The 26,097-nt window shown below is 40.3% G+C and overlaps 1 protein-coding gene across 15 annotated transcripts in view; it reads left to right on the forward strand.

Annotated features, from left to right (window-relative positions):
• LOC103475203 (unconventional myosin-XVIIIa-like) overlaps nt 1-25,869 on the forward strand; it is an 80,523-nt gene extending 54,654 nt beyond the window's left edge. For 9 of the 15 annotated variants that reach the window (XM_081614990.1, XM_081614989.1, XM_081614992.1 and 6 more), the window contains 24 exons: nt 256-321; nt 396-524; nt 1,178-1,321; nt 1,771-1,860; nt 1,997-2,116; nt 2,193-2,304; nt 6,734-6,861; nt 7,436-7,590; nt 7,871-7,994; nt 9,209-9,316; nt 9,403-9,495; nt 9,741-9,851; nt 10,205-10,309; nt 10,608-10,754; nt 10,996-11,109; nt 12,072-12,188; nt 12,546-12,629; nt 13,309-13,446; nt 14,188-14,373; nt 14,494-14,633; nt 16,054-16,098; nt 18,312-18,419; nt 19,697-21,142; nt 23,691-23,787. In XM_081614990.1, the coding sequence (XP_081471116.1) occupies nt 256-321; nt 396-524; nt 1,178-1,321; nt 1,771-1,860; nt 1,997-2,116; nt 2,193-2,304; nt 6,734-6,861; nt 7,436-7,590; nt 7,871-7,994; nt 9,209-9,316; nt 9,403-9,495; nt 9,741-9,851; nt 10,205-10,309; nt 10,608-10,754; nt 10,996-11,109; nt 12,072-12,188; nt 12,546-12,629; nt 13,309-13,446; nt 14,188-14,373; nt 14,494-14,633; nt 16,054-16,098; nt 18,312-18,419; nt 19,697-21,134 (4,002 nt within the window). In that variant the 3' untranslated portion in view covers nt 21,135-21,142; nt 23,691-23,787. Of the gene's footprint in view, nt 1-255; nt 322-395; nt 525-1,177; nt 1,322-1,770; nt 1,861-1,996; nt 2,117-2,192; nt 2,305-6,733; nt 6,862-7,435; nt 7,591-7,870; nt 7,995-9,208; nt 9,317-9,402; nt 9,496-9,740; nt 9,852-10,204; nt 10,310-10,607; nt 10,755-10,995; nt 11,110-12,071; nt 12,189-12,545; nt 12,630-13,308; nt 13,447-14,187; nt 14,374-14,493; nt 14,634-16,053; nt 16,099-18,311; nt 18,420-19,696; nt 21,143-23,690 lie in introns of all 15 variants that reach the window. The other 6 variants (XM_081614994.1, XM_081614988.1, XM_081614983.1 and 3 more) reach the window with 5 other exon arrangements.
• The last annotated feature ends 228 nt before the right edge of the window (nt 25,870-26,097 follow it).

Below are 26,097 nucleotides of genomic sequence, written 5' to 3' on the forward strand. Positions count from 1 at the left end.
CTCAGCCGGCCACCTCGACAGTAAACATCACTTCTGAAGATGTTAAAAGTCAGCTGGTCGGACTTTGCTCTCTGAAGGTCCTGATAGCGTGAGCCTGGATAGTTGTGCTATCCAGCTCTGTGGAGTTCTTCAACATGAGCCTGTGCCTATTACTATGATGTGGAAAACAGCCTGCAATGTTCCAGTCCTAAAAACGCAGCAAATCTCAGGTTCTATTTCTCCATCTGACTGACTGACCGTCCTGCTGGTGTTTAGGCGGTGCAAGAGCTGCTGGAGTCCCTGGAGCTGGAGAAGAGCAGCTACCACCTGGGGCTAAGCAAGGTGAGTGAGTCAGGATCGGGCTCATCCTGTCAACTTGAAATGGAGCTGAAAAACTCTCTGCCGTTGTCCTCCAGGTGTTTTTCCGAGCTGGGACTTTGTCCATGCTGGAAGAGCAGCGGGACGTCCAGACCAGGAGGAACATCTCTCTCTTCCAGGCTGCATGCAGAGGCTACCTGGCCAGACAGGCATTCAAGAAGAGGAAGGTAGGACGGCTGTGTGCTCGCTTATATCATGGAGAACATTCTTCATGTTCTGCCTGTTTGTGGATGTTTGATGGCATTGATATGCAAGTGACCTGATCAGTCCTATCATATTATTCTGAAGATATTCTGAAGGCAGGGTGTACTTTCTGTTTATTTTCTGTCGTCCAATCAGGTGGTCAGTGAGAGAGCAGCTGATTCTCCTCCTTCTCTTAGCTGCACACCATTATTAATCCATCAAAACAGAGACTGGACAGTCCTGCAGTACAAATGTTACAACACGCCACTTATGCAAATCAGCAGAAAAAAATTGCTTCTATTCAGCTTTAGTTGGTCAGTAAAAACTAAAAATAAGAAGTAAAAAATTCCTAAACCCACAGGATTGCTCAGGCCCTACTACACATCACCATCACCTCAGCAATACAGGAGCTCATTGCACTGAAAAGAAAACATCAGCAGACATTTATTTTATGCCACTCTGTTAGTGTTGAATGAATATTTTCTTTCCGAAATCATATCTCACCTCATGCGTGACAGTAAAACTGGTAACTTGTGTGTGTGTGTGTGTGTGTGTGTGTGTGTGTGCGTGTGTGTGTGTGTGTGCGTGTGTGTGTGTGTACGCGTGCGTGTGTGTGGCGTTTGGTTCTGCTGAACAGATCCAGGATCTTGCCATTCGGTGCATCCAGAAGAACATCAAGAAGAACCGCGGTGTGAAGGGCTGGCCATGGTGGAAGCTCTTCACAACTGTTAGACCTCTGATAGAGGTGCAGCTCACTGAGGAGCAGATCCGTGGAAAGGATGTGAGTTTCTTTGGTTTAGCTTATTCACTCATACCTGCTGTGCCGTCCCTAGAACTGCAGTAAAAACTGAATCCATCGGTACATTAGAATACTACAAAAGGAATGGCTCCTCCTGTTTTCTTTAAAACATGTTATTCTGACCGTTTTACTGCAGGTATCCAAACATGTTGATCATTTTTCTATAGATCAGAATTATGTCTACATATAATGCTGAAACACAGGTCAGCATTTAGGTGTAAGCTAACACCCATCCAGAACATTAATTAGTTCTCCCCTGAAGCTGTGCGTGTGTGTGTGTGTGTGTGTGTGTGTGTGTGTGTGTGTGTGTGTGTGTGTGTGTGTGTGTGTGTGTGTGCGTGCGTGCGTGCGTGCGTGCGTGCGTGCGTGCGTGCGTGCGTGCGTGCGTGCGTGCGTGCGTGCGTGCGTGCGTGCGTGCGTGTTTCTTTCAGGAGGAGATTCAACAGCTGAAGCAGAAGCTGGAGAAGATGGAGAGGGAGAGGAATGAGCTGAGGCTGAACAGTGACCGACTGGAGAGCAGGGTAAACGCACAACTAAAGGCTTTCAGTTACTGAGCTGCTTTTTTATTGGGTGTATATAAACTTCTGGTATATATTGCATGCTAGCAAACCCACCATGTGGGAACATATGTGTGAGCCTTGGTGTGTGTGTCCTCAGATGACAGAACTGTCCACAGAGCTAGCTGATGAGCGGAACACGGCTGAGTCGGCCTCCCAGCTGCTGGAGGCAGAGACCTCCGAGAGGCTCCGCTTGGAGAAGGACATGAAGGACCTACAGGTACAACCATCAGCTGCTTCGCTCACGGACGTTTTTTTGTTGTCATGGTAACAACTGATCTGCTCTTTTCAATAAGACAAAGTTTGACAGCATGAAGAAACAGTCGGAGTCCATGGAGATGGAGGTGATGGAGGCTCGGCTCATCAGGTCTTCTGAACTCAATGGAGAGATGGATGATGACGACACAGGTCAGACACAATAAATGTAGAGGCATGTTGCCCTGGTCCAACACATGATTCCTCCATTTGGAATAAGCTTCCACATTGTGGCCTTATACTAATTTACATGTATGTATGGGTGGGGACAGGGCAGACCAGCAGCTGAGCTTTGTCACCATGTTGTGACAGTATGTTATGAGACAGATAATCTCTGACAAGATCAATCACCTCTCTGAGCTGCTATTGCCATCTGAAGAATTTTACTGCTGCTAGCCAAAGGAGGGTCTTAACTAGCGGTTCTCAACGTGGGCAGTACCGCCCCCTGGGGGGCGTTCAGAGGACTGCAGGGGGGCGGAAAGTTTTACAAAAGGGGGGTGCTGGGATTCCTTTGGGGGGCGTTTGGTCAAAGGTAAACTTTACACCTTACAATCACAACAATGTCAGTTTAGACTCTGAGCAACTTGGTAAAACTGTATTTTGTAACATTAAATCATGCCTGGCTGCAACTGTATCGATGGCAGCTCTTCTTCTATTCAGTGTTTGTAGCTTCTTGGTGCAGCTCCTCTCCAGCTACTGGTAGCTTCACCGCATCAGTTCAGTGTTACACCGGCTGATGACGTTGCTGTGATTCACTTTGTCTGGTATTTTTGTACATATGTTTTGGCAGTTCTGTGATCATGTCAAAGCAGCAACTTATATTAAAAATGTTTTATTTCCATTTGAAAGCTGCACGCTTCCATGGAAGGACAACAGAAAGTCGCTCTTATAAACATGTAATTACTAAAATCACGATACCCTGACTTTGTATCCCTCTGAAAAATGAACCCATTTACATAAAGAAATCCCTCCATGGGTGATACCACTGATAGAGAGCGTTCATTTTATAGCATTGACACCGGTGCTGTAAGTGGTCCGGTATGAAACAGGTGTGATAGAACAACGGTACCACAGCACTTTTAAATTTAAATAATCAGAATACCGAAATTGTTTGTAAAAGGTTTATGTCAGTCTGCCTTTTCCCCATCGATACGTTTCCTAACCGCCCTGCACCTTAGGGGGTTGAAAAAAAAAAAACGACACGCACATTGCGCAAAACTCTGAAAAAGGAGAAGCGGGACATAAAACGGAGCGACAAACTAGATGTTAATTATGGCATAAAAACAGAATCTGACACTGAACAGTGAAAAATGAACACATGATGTGAAACCAGTGGTGGAGAAAGTACTCAAAAAATTTACTTAAGTAAAAGTACAAATACACAGTCAAAAATGTACTTAAGTAAAAGTCAAAGTACCACATTAACATTTTACTTAAGTAAAAGTAAAAAAGTACTGGCTTTTAAAAATACTTAAGTATTAAAAGTAAAAGTACTTGCTGAATGCATTGCCTAATCACTAATATCATTAAGTGTACCAATCGTATTTAATTTTAATACATCAGTAATGTGCCATTTTAATGAACAATGCCACAGATAAAGCATGTTTTTATTGAGTTTACTCTGTAACATACTTAGATACTTATATATATATATATATATATCCTGCCATATATATAACTTAGATATGTGATTCTATGCATCATAATTTCAGGGATGGAAACATCTCCTGTCCTAACATAACATGAACTTCACTTTTTTTGCCACACATTTATTTTGAAAGAAATCCAACTGGCAGAGGAGGACCTGGAACCAAGGAGCCACATAGCAGAGTTGTAGTCTAGACCACCGAACCCAAGACCAAATCAAAACCAGCACCCCGTGCTACATGACAATAAAATTAAGTGCACCTATCAAAATTGCTTCTCAAATTGATCTGAAAGATTCACTTTCCCATAAAAACACCTAGATATTAAATACTTAGAGCTGAAATAAATTATCCAGTGACAATTAAAACTCTTCTTCATTCTGTTTTGCTTTCATCTCTGTGCCACAATACACAGAGGTCTCCTGCCATCCCTAAAAAAAATAACACCCTGGGTGGTTGCCCATATTGCCAATGTCAGAAATAATAATTGTCTGCATCATTAAACATAGCAATTAACAACGCTCAACTATGAACACTGTCCAAGGCCCAATAAGCAACAAGTAACCAAGCAGGAGGAGCATGTGACTGTTCTCATCCTCCCTCCTGCTGCAACGTCTGCCACCATGACAGGTGACGAAAACAAAGAGCAATGAGCATGCTCTGTGTTCTTACGTTCTTGTTTTATTTATTCGCCAATTAAATATAAAGATATTTTAATGAAATAAAATAGCTACTGCAGTGTACACAGAGCATTACAAGAACAAAGAACGGCTCTCAGTGAGGCTTCAGCACTATAGGACTTAGTCAAGATCCGTCCAGAAGAATCGGATCGTTCCTGAATGTCATATTTCTATATTGCACTTTGGTATGCAACACCTCAGCCAACACCTCCACACAATAATTTAGCGCATGAGTGACAACTTTTTTTCATCGCAGATGCAACATGTGTTTCAGTAAATACAGCTAGCTTTGCTAGCATCACGTCCACGGAGCTTACCTTTCTTTAAGCTTTCCTTCCAAGTGACGTTAAAAATTGGACGAAGTCCCACCGTCTGTGAAAGCGAAGCGCTGCTGATTTTACATGTCGCTATATCTTATGACTTGTGCAGCGCTATTATATTACTGACTCTCAGAGGAAACCACTGCGCATGTGTTAGAGCTCCGCGTGCGAGTAAAGGTGGAGCTGATGGGTGACAACAGACACTAAGTCACGTTATTGCTTGGATTTTACGGCGCCACCTTAAATCCCTGAACTTCACATTTTAACGGAAAAAAAGCTCAACGCGACTTGGATGTAACGAGTAACGCGACACTTTTGTAGAAATCTAGTGAAGTAGAAAGTACAGATACTTACTGTAAAATGTAGTGAAGTAAAAGTAGAAAGTACCCATTATTAAATCTACTTAAGTAAAGTACAGATACACGAAAATTGTACTTAAGTACAGTAACGAAGTCCTTGTACTTCGTTACTTCCCACCACTGTGTGAAACACATGATAATTAGGCGGCGCAGCAGGTGATGAGTGAAGATTACTGATGGTGAGCGTCAATAAACAATAAAATAAATCTAACAACAGGAAAGAAACTAAAGTGGACATAGCAATAAACCAAGAGAGGATAATACTAATCAAAGGAAACTAAATGGAAATGAATGAAGAACAAAATGCAAGAATAAACTGAGAAACTAAAGTAAAACTAAAGTAAAACTGAGAAACTAAAGAATAAACTGGTATGGCAAGACCTTTCGAGCAATAATTAATACAGAGACTGTATGGCAAGAATAAATAGACACTATTTCCAGATAGAAGGTAAAATAATATTGTTGAAATGCCATGGGTTTGTTGAGACCACATCTAATACTGAGAATAAATATATCTTGCAGACCATAACAGTAAAGAACTGATCACTTATTTATGTTTTTAATTATATTTGATATATTTATTTCTTCAATAGTATTTTTCATGTCAGTGTTAATGTCATGAGGCTGATGACTCCATGACACTTTCAATTTGACTCATTAGGATTTTATTAAGAACCAGATTTGTTCTTTGTAATTTCTATCCAGTAAAACTATTAATCTATAAATCAATAGACAAGTCTATATAAAGATATAATCCATGTTTCTGTCTCATATTTGTATGGCATTAAAAGGACCTGGAACTTTTGTTTGTCCAATGACAGCTGTGGTTTGCACAATAAATGCCATGTGGGTGAAGTTTTATAGATGATACTCTGATGTCCCATTCTCCTGAAGGCAGCACAGAGCTGTCAATCGTTTTACAAATAGATCAAGGTTTAAACTGGCATGTTGTTCATCTTTTATCTGGTCATTTTGTGGAATATTTAACAAATAGAAAATGGCACAGAACAAGAATATTTTTTCCACTCTGATTGGCTGCTGTTATTCCTTCCGATTTTAAGTTGAATGTTCATTAAATTTTTCATAGACGCCTGTGAAAATAATTTCTATTCCCATGGCTTTTTTGTTCTCTGGGAAATTATTTTTGATGATAAATACAGAAACAAGCATAAAAATCAAAACATCTACAATAGTGATAGTAATATTAACGATAAAATAATGGTCAGTGCAAAGTAGCCTACAAATTCTTTGTTGGGGGGCGGTGAGGGACCTGGATAACGGCTAGGGGGGCGCTGGCCCAAAAAAGGTTGAGAAACGCTGTTCTTAACGCTGATAATCATTCTCATGTACTCGCTGCTAAATGTGCTAAGAGCGGAGAAAGAACTTTTTTTCCACAGATTCTGTCTCATATTGTATCAGTATATTTTCTGTAAAAGTTACACACTGCAGCTTTACACACCTAGTTTAATCATAGACTTTACATTTTAGTCTCTTAGTAGGTAAGCAAACAAATATTGTGTTTGATACAGAACATGGTGCAGCATATGAAACAGTCTGTGATTGTGTTTCTGAAACAGGAGGAGAGTGGAGGTTAAAGTATGAGCGAGCCATCAGGGAGATCGAGTTCACCAAGAAAAGACTTCAGCAGGAGTTTGATGACAAGCTGGAGGTTGAACATCAGAACAAGCGTCAGCTGGAGAGAAGGGTGAGTGGACACAGCTGCTCCAATACACACCAAGTTGCTGATGGGTCGACATTAGAGTCTAAATATGGAAGATCCTATGCTCTATATTGCTGTTAGTTGGGCTGTGACTTACCAGACTGTGTCTGATAAACTTTCCTTACATTCCTTACATGGTCTGGAGGTACAAAAACCAGGTAGTGGAAGTGGACTTTGGTTGAATATCTCTTTCCTTCATGCTTTCCTCTTTGGTTTGGTGCTTTCTTCTCCTGTGTATGTTTCTCTGTGGTGACATCACAATGTAATTGCAGAATGAAGGCTGACAGCTGGCAGATTTGCTTTATTTTTTAAACTTGATTACATTGTTCTTATTCAAGGAATTATTTTCATTGTTTAGTAAGTCTTCTAGTTTCCTAAATTGTACGAAGAGGTAGTACAGGATGTTGTACAGAATATCAGGACCAATCAGTAGTGGTTCCTGAGTCTGCAAGCCTTTCAGCCATTTAGGGTTAAGCGTAAATACAGTTGCTAAAATCAGTGGAAATCAATACAAAATGATGATATTGGTGCAATAAAAACATGCGTGTGTGTTTTGCAGATCAGTGACCTGCAGGCTGATAATGAAGAGTCTCAGCGAAACATTCAGCAGTTAAAGAAAAAGAATCAGCGGCTGGTAGCTGAGCTGCAGGACACCAAGCTTCACCTGGAGGGCCAGCAGAGCCGCAACCACGACCTGGAGAAGAAGCAGAGGAAGTCCGTCCTCACACACAAACTTTGACACTACACTCTTCATAAACATGCATTAGAAGTTTGCTAGCCAGTGAGCCAGGAGACTGCTCCACATTATTAGTAGCATCTTCCTGTTCCTAATGGTAGAGCTCTGGCTTCCTTGTTGACTTGTTGTCACTGAGCTTTCCACAGAGATCATATGTAAAATGTGTTTGACCCCACAGCTCCTCTAAGTTTAGCCCAGTTGCTGTCAGCTATAGTGTCTGTGTTCTGTTCCCGTCACCAAGAGGCTGCTTGTGTGTAGGTTTGATGGTGAACTGAGTGCAGCGCAGGACGAGGTGCAGAGGGAGAGGAGCCTGAGGGAGAAGCTGGCCCGGGAGAAGGACATGCAGAGTGGGGAGGCCTTCAGCCTCAGACAGCAGTTGGAGGTGTGTGTCCCTGTGCTTTCAGAGGGATGTTAAGCTATTGTTAATATATTTAGGATGAACTTTTGCCAAAGACCAAAGCTTTATGTTAACACAATGTTTGATCAGGTTTAGGGGTTTTCCCTGGTCTTTTTTTTTCACCACTAAATATCTACTTGCGACAGAAACAAGCAGATATTGCTTGTTTCTATCACAATCCTAATATCTATCCTAATCTGTCCAGACTTCAGCAGAAAGCTTGACTTTACAATCAAAGTTTTTCTTTAACTGAACTGTTTCACTAGAGTTGTGCATCATATCAATCACCATTGCAGCATCAGTATGTCAAATATCAGTCACAAAGTACTGATTGGATGCAGTATTTGTTAGGATGTCATATTTTTTGTCATTTATTCCCTTCTTAGTTAAGAGGATTAAGAACTAGGAATTAATGCCTCACCAGGAGTTTTTCTTTAGCAGCTGAGGAGCTTGCGCGATTGGTGGGGACATTCAATAATGGTAAATGAGGGTTAATCATAATTGATATTGCTAAGGGTGTTTCAATTAAACATCAGTTTAACAGCTTACACCTCTCATCACACGGTGGGATTGTATGAGATAAAAACCTGTACAGGTTCCAGCAGAGACCTGAAGGCGACAGTATAAATAGTACAAACAGGACACCGGACACCGGACCAGGTGTAACTTCTTTGGAGAGAAAAATTACTGAGAGAAAACAAAAAGTTACCAGTTGCAGGGTACCATAGAGCTAGAATTTTAACATTTGTTTATTGAGAATATCAATGCTGTTAAATTTGTTAAATAATCTTCAGAGTTAGATTGTTGTGATACCATAGCAACAATCGAATACTGCTGTTAGTGGTGCTGCTATTCTTAGCTGGAACAGGGACCCCTAGGCCGGCCCTTCATGACGAGAGCAGCAGTACTGCGCATCTCTGCTGGAAGTGAGGGACAAACAGGAAGCTTTATTACCGGTAAATGTGGCGCTAGCAAGGTCCAAGCTTTTCCGTTTTGTTGAGTTGATAAAAAGCGCCTGTAGAAGTTTCAAACTGTATGTTGTTACTTCTACAAAAGGCAGGCTTACACTTACGTGTGTTTTTGTAACTGGTCTGACTTCCTCCTTCGCTTTGCTCAAGCTTCCCGTGTTACATTTACAATTCACTTCCTCTTTCTCACTCAATGTGCGGTGTGGTCTGACTGCTGCATGTGTTTGGTAGGACAAGGACCTTGAACTGCGTACAGTGAATTTGAAGCTGGAGCAGGTTGAAGCAGAGCTGCAGGATCTTAACTCCCAGGAATCCAAGGATGAAGCATCTCTTGCTAAGGTTTTTGGCAACAGACTAAGTCAAATTGCTCAGTCTTTGTTCAGGTGATTCCCCTGCAATCATTTGTGACCATCCATGTGATTTAGCTGAAGAAGCAGCTTCGGGACATGGAAGCCAAGATCAAGGACCAGGAAGAGGAGCTGGATGAGCAAGCTGGCACCATCCAGATGCTGGAGCAGGTACAGATGTTGCCAGTTGTAGTCAGACAGCATATGTCACACTCGCTAACTCAGTCATTATGCAGATGAAACATAATCTGATGACATATAGAAGCTTTTTGACTCTTGCAAACAAACTGGGTTTTATTCCTCTGTATTGGGATGTAATGATGGGAGTCTGGGAGTAAACCTGCTGGGGTCCTTCCTCTAGGAGTGGTCAGGCTGACCCTGATGTGTTTGTGTATGATGATTGATCTGTGTTTCAGGCCAAGCTGCGACTGGAGATGGAGATGGAACGTTTGCGTCAGACACATTTTAAGGAGATCGAAAGCAAAGATGATGAGGTGGAGGAGATCAGGCAGTCCTGCAGTAAGAAGGTCAGGAGAATTAATGTTTCACCTTAAAAGCACCACCTCATGTATGACAGTAGGGGCACTGTTCTCAGTTCTCTCAGAGGCTTCAGTACAATGAAGGAGAGAAACTGTAGGAGCACATACTGCAGTCCAGTAGAAACTGTCATTTTATAGAATTTCTTATTATTCTGAAACATTTTACATCACTCCGGTTTTAGTGCTTCTGGTGTTTAATTTTCTTCCTGACATTTTTTGTGTTTGAGAGACAGAAACCACCCCATGATGTCATACAATGTCATTGTCACGCATATAGACACAAGAATGTATGTTATGTTTAGGTGTATTTTATTACAGTGTTTGCATGTGTGTTTGTGTAGTTGAAGCAAATAGAGGTCCAGCTTGAAGAAGAATATGATGAAAAGCAGAAGGTGCTGAAGGAGAAGAGAGAGCTGGAGGCGAAGCTTCTGTCAGCACAGAGCAAGGTAAGGACACCTGATGGTGATGAGTGTCTGATCAGCTTTAAACAAACAATTCAAACACCGAACACAATCAAAGTTTGTCCAGGTTCTTCTAGGTTTCACTTTCTACAGAAAATTTCTTTCTAGATGCACCTTTATTATAAGGTCGCATCATAAATACGGGCATGGTTGTGAATTATTCTAACTTATACTTACCTAAATTTATACAAATGAACAGACGATAAACGGTTGGGAGTCGCTCCATATAAAAAAATAAGAAAAGCAACGAGGAAGAGCAACCTGATCGTTCCTTTCTGCCCAGGTGACAAACTGTGACATAGAGACTGAGAAACGCCTGAAGAAGGACCTGAAGAGGACCAAGACCCTGCTGGCTGATGCCCAGATCATGTTGGACCACATAAGGAACAACGCACCCAGCAAGAGGGAGATCGCCCAGCTGAAAAACCAGGTTCTGACTCCCACCTTTAAAAAAAACAAAAAAAAACAATTACAAAGACTGCTAACTTTAAGATGCATCTTTAGCCAGCACCTCCTTTTAAAAAGGAATTGTCTGGTCCAAAGCACATGATCTGTATAACTAAAGCTTTGGATAAACATTGCCTGAAAAAATGCTAAAACTCAGTTCAATGGCTAACCTGAATTTTGAAGTTGTATTTAACATCAAACACTAAGTTTTGTCTCTGTTACAGCTGGAGGAGTCTGAGTTCACCTGTGCAGCTGCGGTCAAAGCTCGGAAATCCATGGAGGTGGAGATAGAAGACCTGCATGTTCAGATGGAGGAGATCTCTAAAGCCAAGCAGATGGTTAGTACAACTCTCTGCAATGCTCCTCGTCACTACAGCTTTTATTCTTCTAAAGAAAAAGCTTATTTTCTACACTCTTCCTTTAATATTGTATTTCTTTTTTGAACCCAGTGTCAGTATTAACATTGCCATTCCAAGTTTCTTTTCTTCATTCTTTCATTCATAAATTTATTTTATTCATTTCATTCATTGAAGATCGGGTCCAGGATGGAATCCCTCTCCATAGCAACACTCCCTCTGCTTCTCTCTTGGTAGAGCAGCTCTACCAGTTCAGTTTGTTTCAGTTCACTTTATTGATGTAGTGCCAACTCAGAACAGCTGTCTCAATGCACTTTACAAATAGCCAAATAAACAGAGCAGGCACACAAAATTCAGCAGTGCTAAGCTAGAAGACTTTCCATGTGTTATAAAATAAAAATGACCCAGCACTGTTTAGGTGAAAATCACTGACAGGTTTATCACAATACCAGACACTGATAAAACTGTGTCAGACAGAGTCAACACATTAGAGTCACACCAAGCGCAGAAGATCATAAACACTGGAGAGTAGGACAAGTCTAGCAGAGTGGTCATCATGTGGTCATTGTGTCCTCCAGAAGCCTCAGCCTGTGGAGACATCCTATAACTACTAAGACGGCTTAAACACACAAAACACTCAAACGTGTCATTACTCAGCCTGGAATTATTTAGAAAAATCCTTCGAGATCTCAAACAATATCTGCTTTTCAGTTGTAAACATTTGACATTATTATCTTGTTATTTAACATTAACATCTAATTTAGTTTTCAAAGAGCTAAAATATTACACTATATAAATTTTTTACATACACATTAGCAAAATAATGGAAGTACAAGAGTATTTTCTTTCCCCATCTTTCCCCGCTGTTTTAAGAATTCATTTAAAACTCATGCTGGTCTAACAGTTTCCACATTGATCAGTTTACTTCTTTTTGTCTTAATCAGCTGGAAGAACAGCAGAGCCGTCTTCAGAGAGAGACGAACGACCTGCAGTCCCGGATGGAGGAGGATCAGGAGGACCTCAACGAACTGATGAAGAAACACAAGGCTGCTGTGGCCCAGGTCAGGAGACCATGTCAGGAGAAATAGTCAGATAGTGACTTCCAGGCAGACCGCTGGAAAGAACTTAAAAATAATCAGGAATATCAAATTATAGTGTGTTTCTCCAGTGCTAATGGAAAAAAAATAACTTTTAATTGGCTCCTCTAGATGTTTAACCAGGTTTGCTTGTTTGATACAGTTCATGTTGAAGCACATTTCAGTGCCAACTACAGTTTAAAAAGTCTGATTTGGTTTTAGCATTATATTTTGTAATTAACAGGATTGTTCAGTTTTATTGAAACAAAAAGCATCAAATATTTGATGTAAACTCACTTCATTTGCTGACTATTGTCATCTGTCCTCTGTGTTGTGGTTCAGTTGGCTCAGAACTTGGCTCAGATGAATGACTTGCAGTCTCAGCTGGAGGAGGCCCTCAAGGAGAAACATGAGGTTCAGGAAAAGGTTAGTTTTGGGATGGGTAAGCATCTGACTGAAACCTCTTCACAGAGGATTTCCATAAGCTGCGTCTGAACTGTGCATGTAGTTACTGGATGATGACTTAAATTTGCTGTGATACACCCAACTTGTATTATTGTTGAGCAGCCAAAGCCATCCACACAGTGACATTGGGGGAGACCAATGTTACTTTGATGATGGGGGTTAGAGTAGTCTCTATACAGAGAAAACAATAACACCTCAGAGTATAAACTTTTAGTTTTGTTGCAAGTATCCAGAATCTAAGGTGTGCTCACCAATCACATACTGAAAATTACTAATGCATGAAAATATTAGCTATTTGTTTTTATTTATGGTCATTAAAGTGTTAATTATACAATGTACTTTAATTAGAATAGGGACAATATACACTATATATTAACCATAAGAGGAGAAATGCACTGAATCAGGTTATAGCCCGAAGTTCTAATTTGCACTATCATAGAAATAAACATGTTCTTCACTCAGGTGGCTGCAGTGTGTCTAAGCTAAAAAATGAAGCTGTTGCTCATGTATGAGTTGTGGGTTAAAACACCAGCTTCACTCATTTTTAAAGACAGTCTGTGCAGCACTAAAGACTTCATATTATTTAAGTTAATAATGCACTCTGGTCTAATAGCACTGATATGGGTCTGCTCTGAATCAGATGCAGGTCCTCCAGAGCCAGTTGGAGTTCCAGGAGCAATCCATGGTTGAGAAATCCGTAGCCAATCGTCAGGAGGCCAAGATCCGAGAACTGGAAACCAAGATGGAATTTGAGAAGTCGCAGGTCAAACGACTGGAGGTGAGGAGCCAAAGTGGGACATGAGATGGAAAAAGTAGTCATCAGTATGTACATGTACACAGCTAACGACAGAGGTCTGTTTATGTAGTGAAGTGGTTTTACTGACCTCCTGATCTTTTTTTTTTTATCATCAGATGAATTATTGTGGACAATAATTCAGAGTTATTGCCCACAATAATTCTGAATTACTGTTAAGTACTACAATTGTTTTTGGTTTGGAAAAAAGGCAGGTGTGGAATGAGCAGAGCAACATGGAATGTGATTGACAGCGCTAAGACCCGCCTCCTGGTTCTGATTGGTTGCTTCCAGTTAGCACTGGGAGAAGGCAGAGGAGCTGAACTTTTTTCTGCACATTGTCTCATAACATGCTGTCATGACATAGTGACAGTTTCAACAAACGTATATAAAAACCTCTTTTTATAAAAGTTACATACTGCGGCTTTAATGATAAATGCAATAGCATCTCAGCAGAGAAGAAGAATGGAAGAATGGACTAGAATCCTTCATGAAAGAGTCAATAGCGCTCTCTTTCCTAAAACTTTACACAGTGACTTTAAAAGAAAAACCAGGAGGCCAAAAGGATGAACAGATTACCCCTTAACTGTGTCTAAAACCTGAAAATTATCTTCAGGAACAATGAGTTCATTTATTACCCTATTTTGAGTTCTGTACAACTTCCAGACATGTGGAAAACTAGGTTGGTGTATATTATATTTTGCAACTTTTTGTCTTTCTGTACAGAATCTTGTAGCTCGTCTGAAGGAGAATGTGGAGAAGCTGACAGAAGAGCGAGACCAGCGCATCAGCAGCGAGAATCGTGAGAAGGAGCAGAATAAGCGACTGCAGAGGCAGATCCGAGACATTAAAGAGGAAATGGGGGAACTGGCCAAAAAAGAAGCAGAGGCAAGCCACAAGAAACACGAGCTGGTAAGGAAGAACAGCTTCCAGTCATCAGCGTTACTCCTGTCCTACAGACTGGACTCTTGAGGTTGGAGCCCTCCTTAGCACCAGCTAACATGACCAGGTGTCCCTCTCCCTTGTTAACAGGAGATGGACATTGAGAGCCTAGAGGCTTCAAACCAGAGCCTGCAGGCGGACCTTAAGCTGGCCTTCAAAAGGATAGGTGACCTGCAGGCAGCCATTGAGGACGAGATGGAGAGTGATGACAACGAAGACCTTATAAACAGGTACAGAACCCATCACCAAAGTGATAACACCTGTGTTGTGCCAGCTCTATATCAGTGACCTAGGTTAACATGAACGGATTGATCCTCATAGTTTACCACTCATATGTTTTAAACTAAGCTCACAAATTTAACTAGTTCTCTTCCATTTCTTATATCTAAAACAGCAGACCAAATTTTGAGATGGGAATCATTTCATGAACAGAAAACTGAGAATCTAACTGTAAATCACCACCAGCTCAGCTCAGACAGGGTTTGACACAAGGTTTCATTTATTTTTTCTTCAACCTATTATTTTGCTGTCAGAAGTCCACAATAATTCTGAATATCTAATTGCTGGTTTGGACAAAAGGCAGTGTGGAATGAGCAACACCACATGGAGGATGATTGACAGCACTAAGACCATTCTCCTGGCTCTGATTGGTTGTTTGTAGTTGGCATTGGGAGAAGGCAGAGGAGCTCATTTTTCTACATATCATCTGTCTGATAACATACTGTCATGACCTAGTGACAGTTTCAATGAATATGTAAAAATATATATTTTTATAAAAGTTAAATCATGCAGCTTTAATCATTAATTGATTACTAAATTGGTTGAAACTTATTTCAGTAATGAATTCATCATGATTAATCCAATTAATCATTTTGCCCTTAATAATAGAAAAATAATACTTCTTCTTAACCCACAAGCTGAGAGAATCTTCATTCTGTAATATTCCTTCAGTTGTTTATCTGTAGGATGGTCAGAGCTCAGAGCAGGAAGCTGCAGCTTTTCTCTGTGTGTTTGCTCTGTCGCTCGTCTATTAACTTCAAAAAATGGCTCAAAACCCCCAAATCAGTTTGACCTGAAAGGCTGAAGGGTTGGGTTGAGCCTTTAGTTGATATCGTGATGTAGAAAGTGAAGCCAAAGGCAGCGCAGCTTAAAACAAAGACAGGTCTTAATTATTAACATGTCAAAGATAAATGTGCTGTCTATTAATGTTCACACACACAGTGTGTGCAGTGTGCAGCCTGGTTGAAAATCCTGCAGCTCTGCCTCAGGGAAATATCCAAATTTTGCTTCTGAAAACTTAGATTAAACTTTTGCCTTCTCTTTACCCCCCCCCCCCCCCCAAAAAAAAGTGTGTTTAATTACTTTAATTACTTTAATATGAGCTCCATTACTCAGTTTAGCTCCAAGTGAATAACATTGTCCAGGGTTTACCAGCAAATACTGTTTCTGGATGCAGCCATGGTACCTGTCAGGGAGGAGGTAAAGGGAGGAGCATCCCAGCGTCAGACACTCACCCAATTTTTTTATTTACTCTCATTTCTGGAATTTGCTTCACATGACTCTCATTTTATGTCCTTCTGTTGTCTTTTATTTCTTTTATTCCTTGTCTTTTCTTCCTTGCATCATAACCATCATCATCACTGTGACCAGTTTGCAGGATATGGTGGCAAAGTACCAGAAAAGAAGGAACCGAATGTGAGGATCATGGTTTTGTGTTGTTTCTTTCTTTGCTGGAAGTGATGATGCATATATCACATGACAGGTCAAAGCTTAGCTTTTATTTTCTCCATCATTTAGTTTATAAAACTTCTCAGTTTTTCTCATGGAATCAACAATGAGGTTTACTGTGTCATAAATGCATCATGAACACATTCAACCCACTTGTGCGTTTTCATTGCATGCCTTCACATCCAGCTGAATTAGCATCACTGCTATTAACTGCACCATGAAACAATTTCTGCTTTTAACAGCAATAAACATCTGTCTTCATTTTGTTTTTTCACTGATGCTTCAGTTAGTGTGCAGCACACCAAGGTGCCCCAACACCATGAATCACCTGTTGTCTGTTTGCTCTGCTTCTAGCTAAATACGTCTCATTTCTGCTTGACTGAAGGACGCTTTCTGTTGTTGGAAGAGTTTCTTCAGTGTGAGCAGCTCTGCTTTCGGCCATGCACCTCACCTGGTTGTTGCCGATGTGTAATCAGTCATCCCTGGTTATATGTGTGCATTTTACCACCTGGTTACCATCTGAATGACTGCATTTCATTTTGTGGATCATTCAGATTGTACCATAGAAAAGACATATAACTTATTTTGGTTTTTCATGTTTAAGTGAGGAAAAAACAAAGTATTAGACTGTAGGTTGTAGTCTGCCTGAACAGACAGCAGTTAGTGTCTGTTCTGCTCCCACAGATTTCACCCTAGATCTCAGCTAATAGTTAAGTGCACTGCACTTAACAATGCTCACCTTTTCCCACCTTTCTGCATTGATCCTAAGTTTGTTTCTGAGCTGTAAATCATTGGACATAAAAAATGACTACCAGTAATTAATTCTAGAATAGGATTCTCAGCAGTTACTCTAACTTTAGAGCAGAACACATTCATGAGACTCTGTGTTATTAATTACATATTAAGGAAACACAATCAGAATGAACTGGTAGGTGTTCCCAAAGGTTCAGGAAACATCGGAATCTTCATCATACAAAACAATACATGTATTATATCTGGTTGTGTCTCACATATTTATATCTGAGCCATTTAAATGACAGTTGGTAGAATAATATCAACCTAGGTTCAGGTGAGGCATGATGGGAATTTTGAAGCACATTGATGAGGTTCCTGACAGTGAATTGGTTAGCTCTCATGCTAGCATCTGGCGCTAGCATGACACAATGCATCCAGATAAGTCAGCAGTTGTTTATACCCCGAACAGATATAGATGGAAAATCATCTTCATTCAACCTTTCAACAGTGTGTTTGTTTCATAGGAAACAAGCGAATGTAAATTGTATGCATGACTGAATTGAAATTCAGTATTTTTTAAACTGTCCCGAGACAACATTTGTTGTGAATTGGCGCCATAGCTTAGAAGCAGAGTGGATTTCATTTTGTTGATTTGTATATATGTTGTACATTTTTACTGTATTTTATTCTTTGACAATTTGCAACTACCTGCATGTCTAAATGGATCTCCTCAAACAACCACAGGAATTATTGAATTGAAAATTGCAGTATGAAGCCTCTTGACCTTTACAAATCGACCTTTCTTAGTTTATGTTATGAGGCTTTTGGACAAAAATATGTGATGATATCTTTGGTGTTGTTGCTGTTGCTTTTATAAAGGTAAGACCTGAAATTATTTAGCTACCCTGTAGATTTAGATAAAAAATTATTTTTCTTTAACCAACAATTCTCTGACAGAAACTGAGACGGGTACTTATAAACAAAAGAATGATCAGTTTAGAAGCAAAATAATACATCTGTTTTTATTTACGTTTTATTCAAAAAACTGTGTTGAAAATTCTTCATGCTTTTCTGAGTAACTCATAGAGAAATCTTTTTTGGCATCATGAACCCTCGTAAGTATGACTAAGTGATGCAAAGAGTTCCTGAGCCTCCTGATCCACAGCCTCTCCTGTAGCTCCATGCAGCTCTGTCTGTCTGCTTCTAGATGTTCTCTGCCTGTCCGCCTTTTGTCCAGATATAATGCTAAAGCCCTCGTCTGCCTCCGCACTAACCCCTAAACCCGTTCTTCATCAACTGTGACGACAGAAGACGTTTTCCTGGGCTCGCTCCCGTTGAACTTTAACATTGTTCTTCCTTTCTGAATGTCAGAAAACCTATCTGTACTTGACTAACATATCCATGGCTGCCTCTAACTTCTCTTCCTTTCCCTAACTGGTGAGCAGTCAGGGCCACTCAGACACAGACTCTGAAGTGGAGGACCGTGTGGATGGAGTGAAGTCCTGGTTGTCCAAAAATGATGGCACTGTCAAGAACCAGTCAGATGAGGACAGGTCAGTGAAAATGTGTTGGTTATCTCTGCAGCAGATGTTTGTCTTATACACACATCAGTAGAAGCAACATAAACTGATTCATCGGATTAGCTGACCATAGGTATTTTTTAATTACATTCACATCTGTTTGCTTGTAGAATAAAAAAATAATACATTTATATATTTTACAATTTATGTATATAAAACTTAAATGAGGCAACGTTTTCCCTGAAATGGCATCTCCATGGTCGAATCCTTGTGATTTAAGTCTTGATTTGAATTATTTAAAATACAACGACTACTTAACTTTTGGTAAAGCATGGTTACACCTGCAATATGTAACACTCCTAGCATTGTTCCTATAATGGAAAAGAGACACATTTTTCAGCTAGCAGCAGAGCCAAGAAGAATCCAAAAATGTATTGAGAGCCATTGTGGAGGGACGTAACATGAATTTATGTGATTTATGTTATGACATTTCACATTTATCTGTTGTAATTATTTGGGGAAAATAACCACTTATAGCAAAGATCCCACAATATACATGGCTGGACAGCATGGTGGGCCCTGCTTCACTTCCTGCTGAAGCCTGGAAGTGAAGCAGAAATGAGCCAAACATGAGGTGGGCTCCAGAAGCAAATGGTAGACAGTCTCTGTTGTTGCTCATTTAGTTTATGAACTTTGCAAACGTGGTGCAAAGTTCACTCAGTGATTGGTTGAAGCTAAACTTGAGGACTTAAAGGTTGAATTTCTCTATAATCCATTTGATGTGAATATGACACCATCCAGTCACAGACATAGGTTCCCTCAACTGCTGCCTGGTGGAAATGATCAGGACATCCCACAGGAGTTATCTCACTGATTTTGTCCGTTAGAAACATATTAACTAAATTTATTTTGACTTTACAACTACTCATATTTGTCATCAATATTTGAGTTGAAAAATGTTGTCTGATTTTAAAAAAAAAGAAAGATTATAGATGGGGTTTTGCCTCAATTTTTCTTATCTTCACAGAGAAACATAGTTCTCTAAAGCAATAGAGCTAAATGGTAAGAGAGGAATACTGGGGTCATAGTTTACGGCCTTCATATAAAACTGAAAGGTCTCTGAATCCTTCATTTCCTCCCTGTTTATGTTTATGTAATATGTTTTAAAACATATTACTAAAACATATTAAAAGTAATATGTTTTAATCCATTCTCTTCTACATTTGCTTGATTCAACTTTGTATTTCATCTTTGTCGTCAGCTTTCCTGTGTTGTCCTTCATTCACCTTTTTCACACTGTGTTGTTCTAGATGTGCTGTAAAAACTGACTTAAAGGAAGAAAAAGAGTGGAAAGAGGCTAAGGAGAAACATAAAGAGCAGAGAGAGCCACAGACAATCAGGCCGGTGCCTGTTGTGGCCTCTCTGAGTTATAGAAAAAAACCTGACCTGGATTTCATCATAGACAAAAGTGACTCCCTCCTCCGGTTTACCAGGAAGAAAGCAGAGTCAGATGACGTCCCAAGCAGATGCAAAACTGAGCTGCTAAACCAGAAATGTCATGTTGACCCTTATTTAGCCTCTTCCAGGAGACCTCCTCTTTCACTGGATGACTTGAGTGACAGTCAGTCAGTCATCTCTCAGGCTCGTTCAGAGGCTAACAGTAGCATCAGGAAAGGTACGGACAGCCGTTGGGGTCAGTTTAATCTTTCATTCACTAAGCAAGGATCATCCTCCACCCCTCCTGAGATAAACCTGAGGAATAAGGTTCATCCTGGCAGCAGCTTGGGGCCGTCAGGTCTATACACACACCATCAAAGCATCTCTGGTACAGTTGGGGCCAGCAGCAGCTGCTGCCCTCCCAGTAGGAGATCAAGGAGTCAAAGTCCTGGAAGTGTTGGCCAACTTGATTCCCAGGTATTCCTAGTTGGTAGCAGTTACCTCGCTAACGGTGGCATTGACCTAGATGACAGTAGAAATGTGGCCTTACCTGAGAGGTCCATGTTCAGTCCTCTGTCTTCCATTGGTCGCAGTTTATCAATACCTCCACCCAGAGACAGGCCCACTTCTACTGATCTGCCAATTGATACCCTGGACATTCGGCCGGTCAGCCATCAGAACTACCTTGACCCTGACTTGGAGAAAGCCATCAATGAAGTGCTGAGTTATAAACCGATAAAATTCAAGCGCAAGAGCTTGGAAGACTCTGAAGATGATGAAAGATCCAGGAGTAATGAAGATGAGAGCCAAAAGATGGAGAATGGAGAGAGGATGTATCCCACCAGAGGTGTTAGATGTTCTGAATCTGCTGTGGATTGCAGGAGATCAACCTGCAGTACTAGCAGCCGTCACCATGGCAGCAAGACCAAAAGAAAGAGCAAGAAAAAGAGAAGTCACAGCTTTGACTCTGACAGTCCTGGAGACGATCCTGTTGAAAGAAACAACTCTAAAAGATGGCTCAAAAAGTCCCATAAAATGTCCAAGAAAAAAGAGAAACGTCCATCATCTTCAGCACCTTCTGAATCAGATTCTGAGTCAAACTTTACATCAACCTCTGATGCATCTACCATATCCTACCGGAGTTACAGTAGTGTGAAAACAGCCGTGGGTAAATGGGTTCCCAGTCCAGATGAGGAGGAGACTCTGCCACCGAACAAGAAGCAACCAATCAGTAAGAAGAACGAAGAACAAAGGAAGAAGAAGTTGAACCGCCTGATGATGAAGTACTTGTACCGGACAGAGAGTGACTGAGGTAGACAGTAGGTTCCTGGCCTGAAGGATGCTGTGAAGCATGGTGTGACCTAACCAATCACAGAATGACTAACATTATCAGACATTTACTCAGTCTGGATGAGAATGCTGGTTTGTTTCAGTTAACCCCGGGTGGCTGTTGAGTAGCTCATATCTGTCCTAAAGGGAGAAGCACCAGAAACTGGTTAATATTCCAAACAGTTTACTGCATGTTGAACATTTTAAATCAGTTTCTTCAGAGCACTTTGTGCTTATCTCTCTCGATCAGTTTTCACTCTAGATTAGCGGTTCTCAACGTGGGCAGTACCGCCCCCCGGGGTGCGTTCAGAGGACGGCACGGGGCGCTGCTGGAAATTTTTATAAAAGGGGGCGCTGGGATTCCTTTGGGGGGCGTTTGGTCGAAGGTAAACTTTACACCTTACAATCACAACAATACCAGTTTAGACTTTGAGCAACTTGGTAAAACTGTATTGTGTAACATTAAATCATGCTTGGCTGCAACTGTATCGATGGCAGCTCTTCTTCTATTCAGTGTTTGTAGCTTCTTGGTGCAGCTCCTCTCCAGCTACTGGTAGCTTCACCGCATCAGTTCAGCGTTACACTGGCTGATGATGTTGCTGTGATTCACTTTGTCTGGTATTTTTGTACATATGTTTTGGCAGTTCTGTGATCATGTCAAAGCAGCAACTTGTATTAAAAATGTTTTATTTCTGTTTGAAAGCTGCACGCTTCCATGGAAGGACAACAGAAAATTGCTCTCATAAACATGTAATTACTAAAATGACGATACCCTGACTTTGTATCTCTCTGAAAAATGAACCCATTTACATAAAGAAATCCCTCAATGGGTGATACCACTGATAGAGAGTGTTCATTTTATAGCATTGACACCGGTGCTGTAAGTGGTCCGGTATGAAACGGGTGTGATAGAACAACAGTACCACAGCACTTTTAAATTTCAATAATCAGAATACTGAAATTGTTTCCGTTGTTTTAAAAGGTTTATGTCAGTCTGGCTTTTCCCCATCGATACGCTTCCCGACCGCCCTGCACCTTAGGGGGATAAAAAAAAAGACGTTCACATTGCGCAAAACTCTGAAAAAGGAGAAGCAGGACATAAAACGGAGCAATGAACTAGATGTGAATTATGGCATAAAAACAGAGAATCCGACGCTGAACAGTGAAAAATCAACACATGATGTGAAACATAATGATTAGGCGGCACAGCAGGTGATGAGTGAAGATTACTGATGATGAGCGTCAATAAACAATAAAATAAATCTAGCAACAGGAAAGAAACTAAAGTGGACATAGCAATAAACCAAGAGAAGATAATACTAATCAAATGAAACTAAATGGAAATGAATGAAGAACAAAATGGAAGAATAAACTAAGAAACTAAAGTAAATACAAAGGAATAAGCTGGTATGGCAAGACCTTTCGAGCAATAATTAATACAGAGACTGGATGGCAAGAATAAACAGACACTATTTCCAGATAAAAGGTAAAATAATATTGTTGAAGTGTCATGGGTTTGTTGAGACCACATCTAGTACTGAGAATAAATATATCTTACAGACCATAACAGTAAAGAACTGATCACTTATTTATGTTTTTAATTAGATTTGATATATTTATTTCTTCAATATTATTTTTCATGTCAGTGTTAATGTCATGAGGCTGATGACTCCATGACACTTTCAATTTGACTCATTAGGATTTGATTAAGAACCAGATTTGTTCTTTGTAATTTCTGTCCAGTAAAACTATTAATCTATAAATCAATAGTCTATATAAAGATATAATCCATGTTTCTGTCTCATATTTGTATGGCATTAAAATGATCTGGAACTTTTGTTTTTCCACTGAAAGCTCTGGTTTGCACAATAAATGCCATGTGGGTGAAGTTTTATGGATGATACTCTGATGTCCCATTCTCCTGAAGGCAGCACAGAGCTGCACCACCAGAAACTGACAAACACTGAAGAGAAGAAGAGCTATGATTAATGTAGTTACATTCTATCCATGTTTTAATGTTGCAGAGCTCAGTCGTTTTGCAAATAGATCAAAAAAGTCAAAGGCAGCACAGAGCTGTCAGTCGTTTTTTACAAATAGTTCAAGGTTTAAACTGGCATGTTGAACATCTTTTATCTGGTTATTTTGTGGAATATTTAACAACTAGAAAATGGAAAAGAACAAGAATATTTTTCCACTCTGATTGGCTGCTGTTATTCCTACCGATTTTAAGTTGAATGTTCATTAAATTTTTTATAGACGCCTGTGAAAATAATTTCTATTCCCATGGCTTTTTTGTTCTCTGGGAAATTATTTTTGATGATAAATACAGAAACAAGCATAAAAATCCAAACATCTACAATAGTAATAGTAATATAATAAAATAATAGTCGGTGCAAAGTAGCCTACAAATTCTCTGTTGGGGGGCGGTGAGGGACCTGGATAAAGATTAGGGGGGCGCTGGCCCGATAGAGGTTGTTTGCGATCTTTTCCCTGTTGGTGTGTTCGTTAACAGATTGTCTCCTCTCTGTGCTGCTGCAGCTCCCCCATCCGAAGACGGTCCCACTACGACAGGTCTGATGAGGAAGAGGAAGACATGAAAGAGGGCGGTCCTGGGACAACCAGCTCGTCTCGCTCCAGATACAGATACAGCAGTCATTTGAAAGATGAAGATGATGATGATGAGGCGGCGGCGTCGTAGTGTACTCAGTCAGATGTAACACTTTGCTTTGCATGCAGAATTGCCTACAGTGTTGGACAATCATGCACAACAGTAATGCAGTGGTCTGCTCTACCAGGCACCTGGACACCTCCCAAAGAGAGAAGACTGCATCACTCAGATGCTACAAGGATCTTTTTTTTTTTCCTCCTAAAAACTTTAACAGTTTGAAGTTAACTTGAATTTCCAAAGTAAATACCAGATTAAAACACAGCGGCTTTATTGTTGCATTTGCTATTCACACACTGTTTTAACTTTTATATAATTTCCTTCTTCATGGAATCCAGTTAATGTTGCACCATTTTATTTTTTATATTATTGTTTCCCCAGAATTAGTCGACATGCATGCTGTCATGCTGAAAATGCCTTTTTTAAGAAAAAATTTAGGGACCTATTTTTGTTTAGTTTTTTTGCTAATAAGCAATAATACAGCCCAGGTATGAAAGCAAAATGTTAAGTTTTTATTTGTTTTGGAGGGTTTTTAAACAAAGAATTGATGGAGTTTAGTCTGGGTGGGACACCATGAAACACTCATTATCTGCAACAAGAACAAGGCTCACCATGTCTGGTTTTCCTCTGGTGCTTTTTCACATGAACACCCTCACCTCCACACACAGCCATGGAACAGCTTGTCGTTGCCAGGGCAGCTACTTAAACTCTATGGCAACCTGTCACCATGTGGGTGCAGCAGCAGTCTGGCAGTGTGCATGTGCTACCAACCACTTAGCATGATAGTGTTACTCAGACTGTTTAACTTCCTGAATTGTTCAAGTGAAATTCCACTCTTAACACATTTAGAATTTACTCAGTAAAGTGGACTAATTCAGGAATTAGATCATCAACATAAAAGACCCTGTTTTATGTTCCAGTGTATTTAAATGAGCTGAACGGCCCTTTGAGTTTAGTGCACCACTCCCAACTAGTAACATGAAAAGGTTCTTAAAACACAGACAGCCCTGCTACAGCCTCATTCATATGCTGGAAACACTGATCTGCACAAACAGAACCCCTTCCCATCCCGGTAACCACTACTTCATCACATGACCAGTTCCAGGTGGCACTTCCTGATTCTGACATCATTTTGGCTTCACATTTCTGCTGTGTGAGTATGTGTGTGTGAGTGAATGAATTACACATTACCGCATCTGCTTTACTGCTTTCATACTGATGTATTTAAAACTGCCTATAAACTACTTAATTTAAGTAAAAAAAACAACTAAGAAGAAACAAAACTTACTGACGTCATCTTTCTGCTGACTCTGCAACATGACTGAGTCAGAGTTGTATATTGAAATGGTGTAAATGTGTATTAAGGTAACGGCATGTAAATGGTTGAAGGGATTAATGAGACACTGGAAAATATTTAGTGTACAGAGCCGGAGTGTCCCAGCTGGTGGTGGGAGGCTGAGGCAGAGCGGCCTGGTCACTCTCTCTGACCGGGAGGCAGACCCGCTGCTCCCACTCCAAGCATCATGTTTGGATCTTTTATTGGTTCTGGCGTCGACGACCCACACGTCTCCATCATTCCTAACTAACCCACAGTCTGTGGAACCAAAATCATGTTTAAGCCGTTTGGTGGAGTTGCTTTACTGTGTCACATTTTGCTCATTTTAATTTGAGCAACAAGAAAATCTATTCTGAAATCTGAACATGTGTTCAGTTACTTGATGTGTGGTAATGAGTTCCAGTGTGAGAGTCGTTTTGGGTCCGGTCAAAGGCGAGTGCATGTCGTCTGTCAGAGAGCTTTGGGTGGAATTTTACAATATGCGATTTTTGGAAGCTTTCGTAGTATATCTGATATCGACACAAAAGTGAACGTATTTTTACTGACATGCACCTCTTCTTTTTTTTTGGCTAACCCCTTCTTCACTGTATTTATATACAAAACATGTATGATTCATTTTAGCTTTGGAAAACTCGTTTCTTTTCTTCACTGAAAAACTGACCACTTGTTAATTTTATCTTTGCAATATTGTAAATAAATTCTAGTTATTGAAGCGCCTTTGATGTTGGCTTTTTCTGACTCAGCGAGTTATTGCTGTCAGCTTTCTAAAGAGTCTTCCTCATTGATTATTTTCACACATAAAAATAATGAATGGCAACTCAGACAGGAAAATGTCTCCTGGGAGAAAAGGAAAGCTCCAGCAGCTCGTTACCAAGAGGAAGCTCTGAGAACAGCTGGTATGTCTTGCATGTAAAAAGTAAAATGAGAAAATCTTTCTGTTGACA

Source organism: Poecilia reticulata, chromosome 13, assembly GCF_904066995.2.
Source record: "Poecilia reticulata chromosome 13, P_reticulata-male-v2, whole genome shotgun sequence".
In the NCBI taxonomy this organism is placed as follows: Eukaryota; Metazoa; Chordata; class Actinopteri; order Cyprinodontiformes; family Poeciliidae; genus Poecilia; species Poecilia reticulata.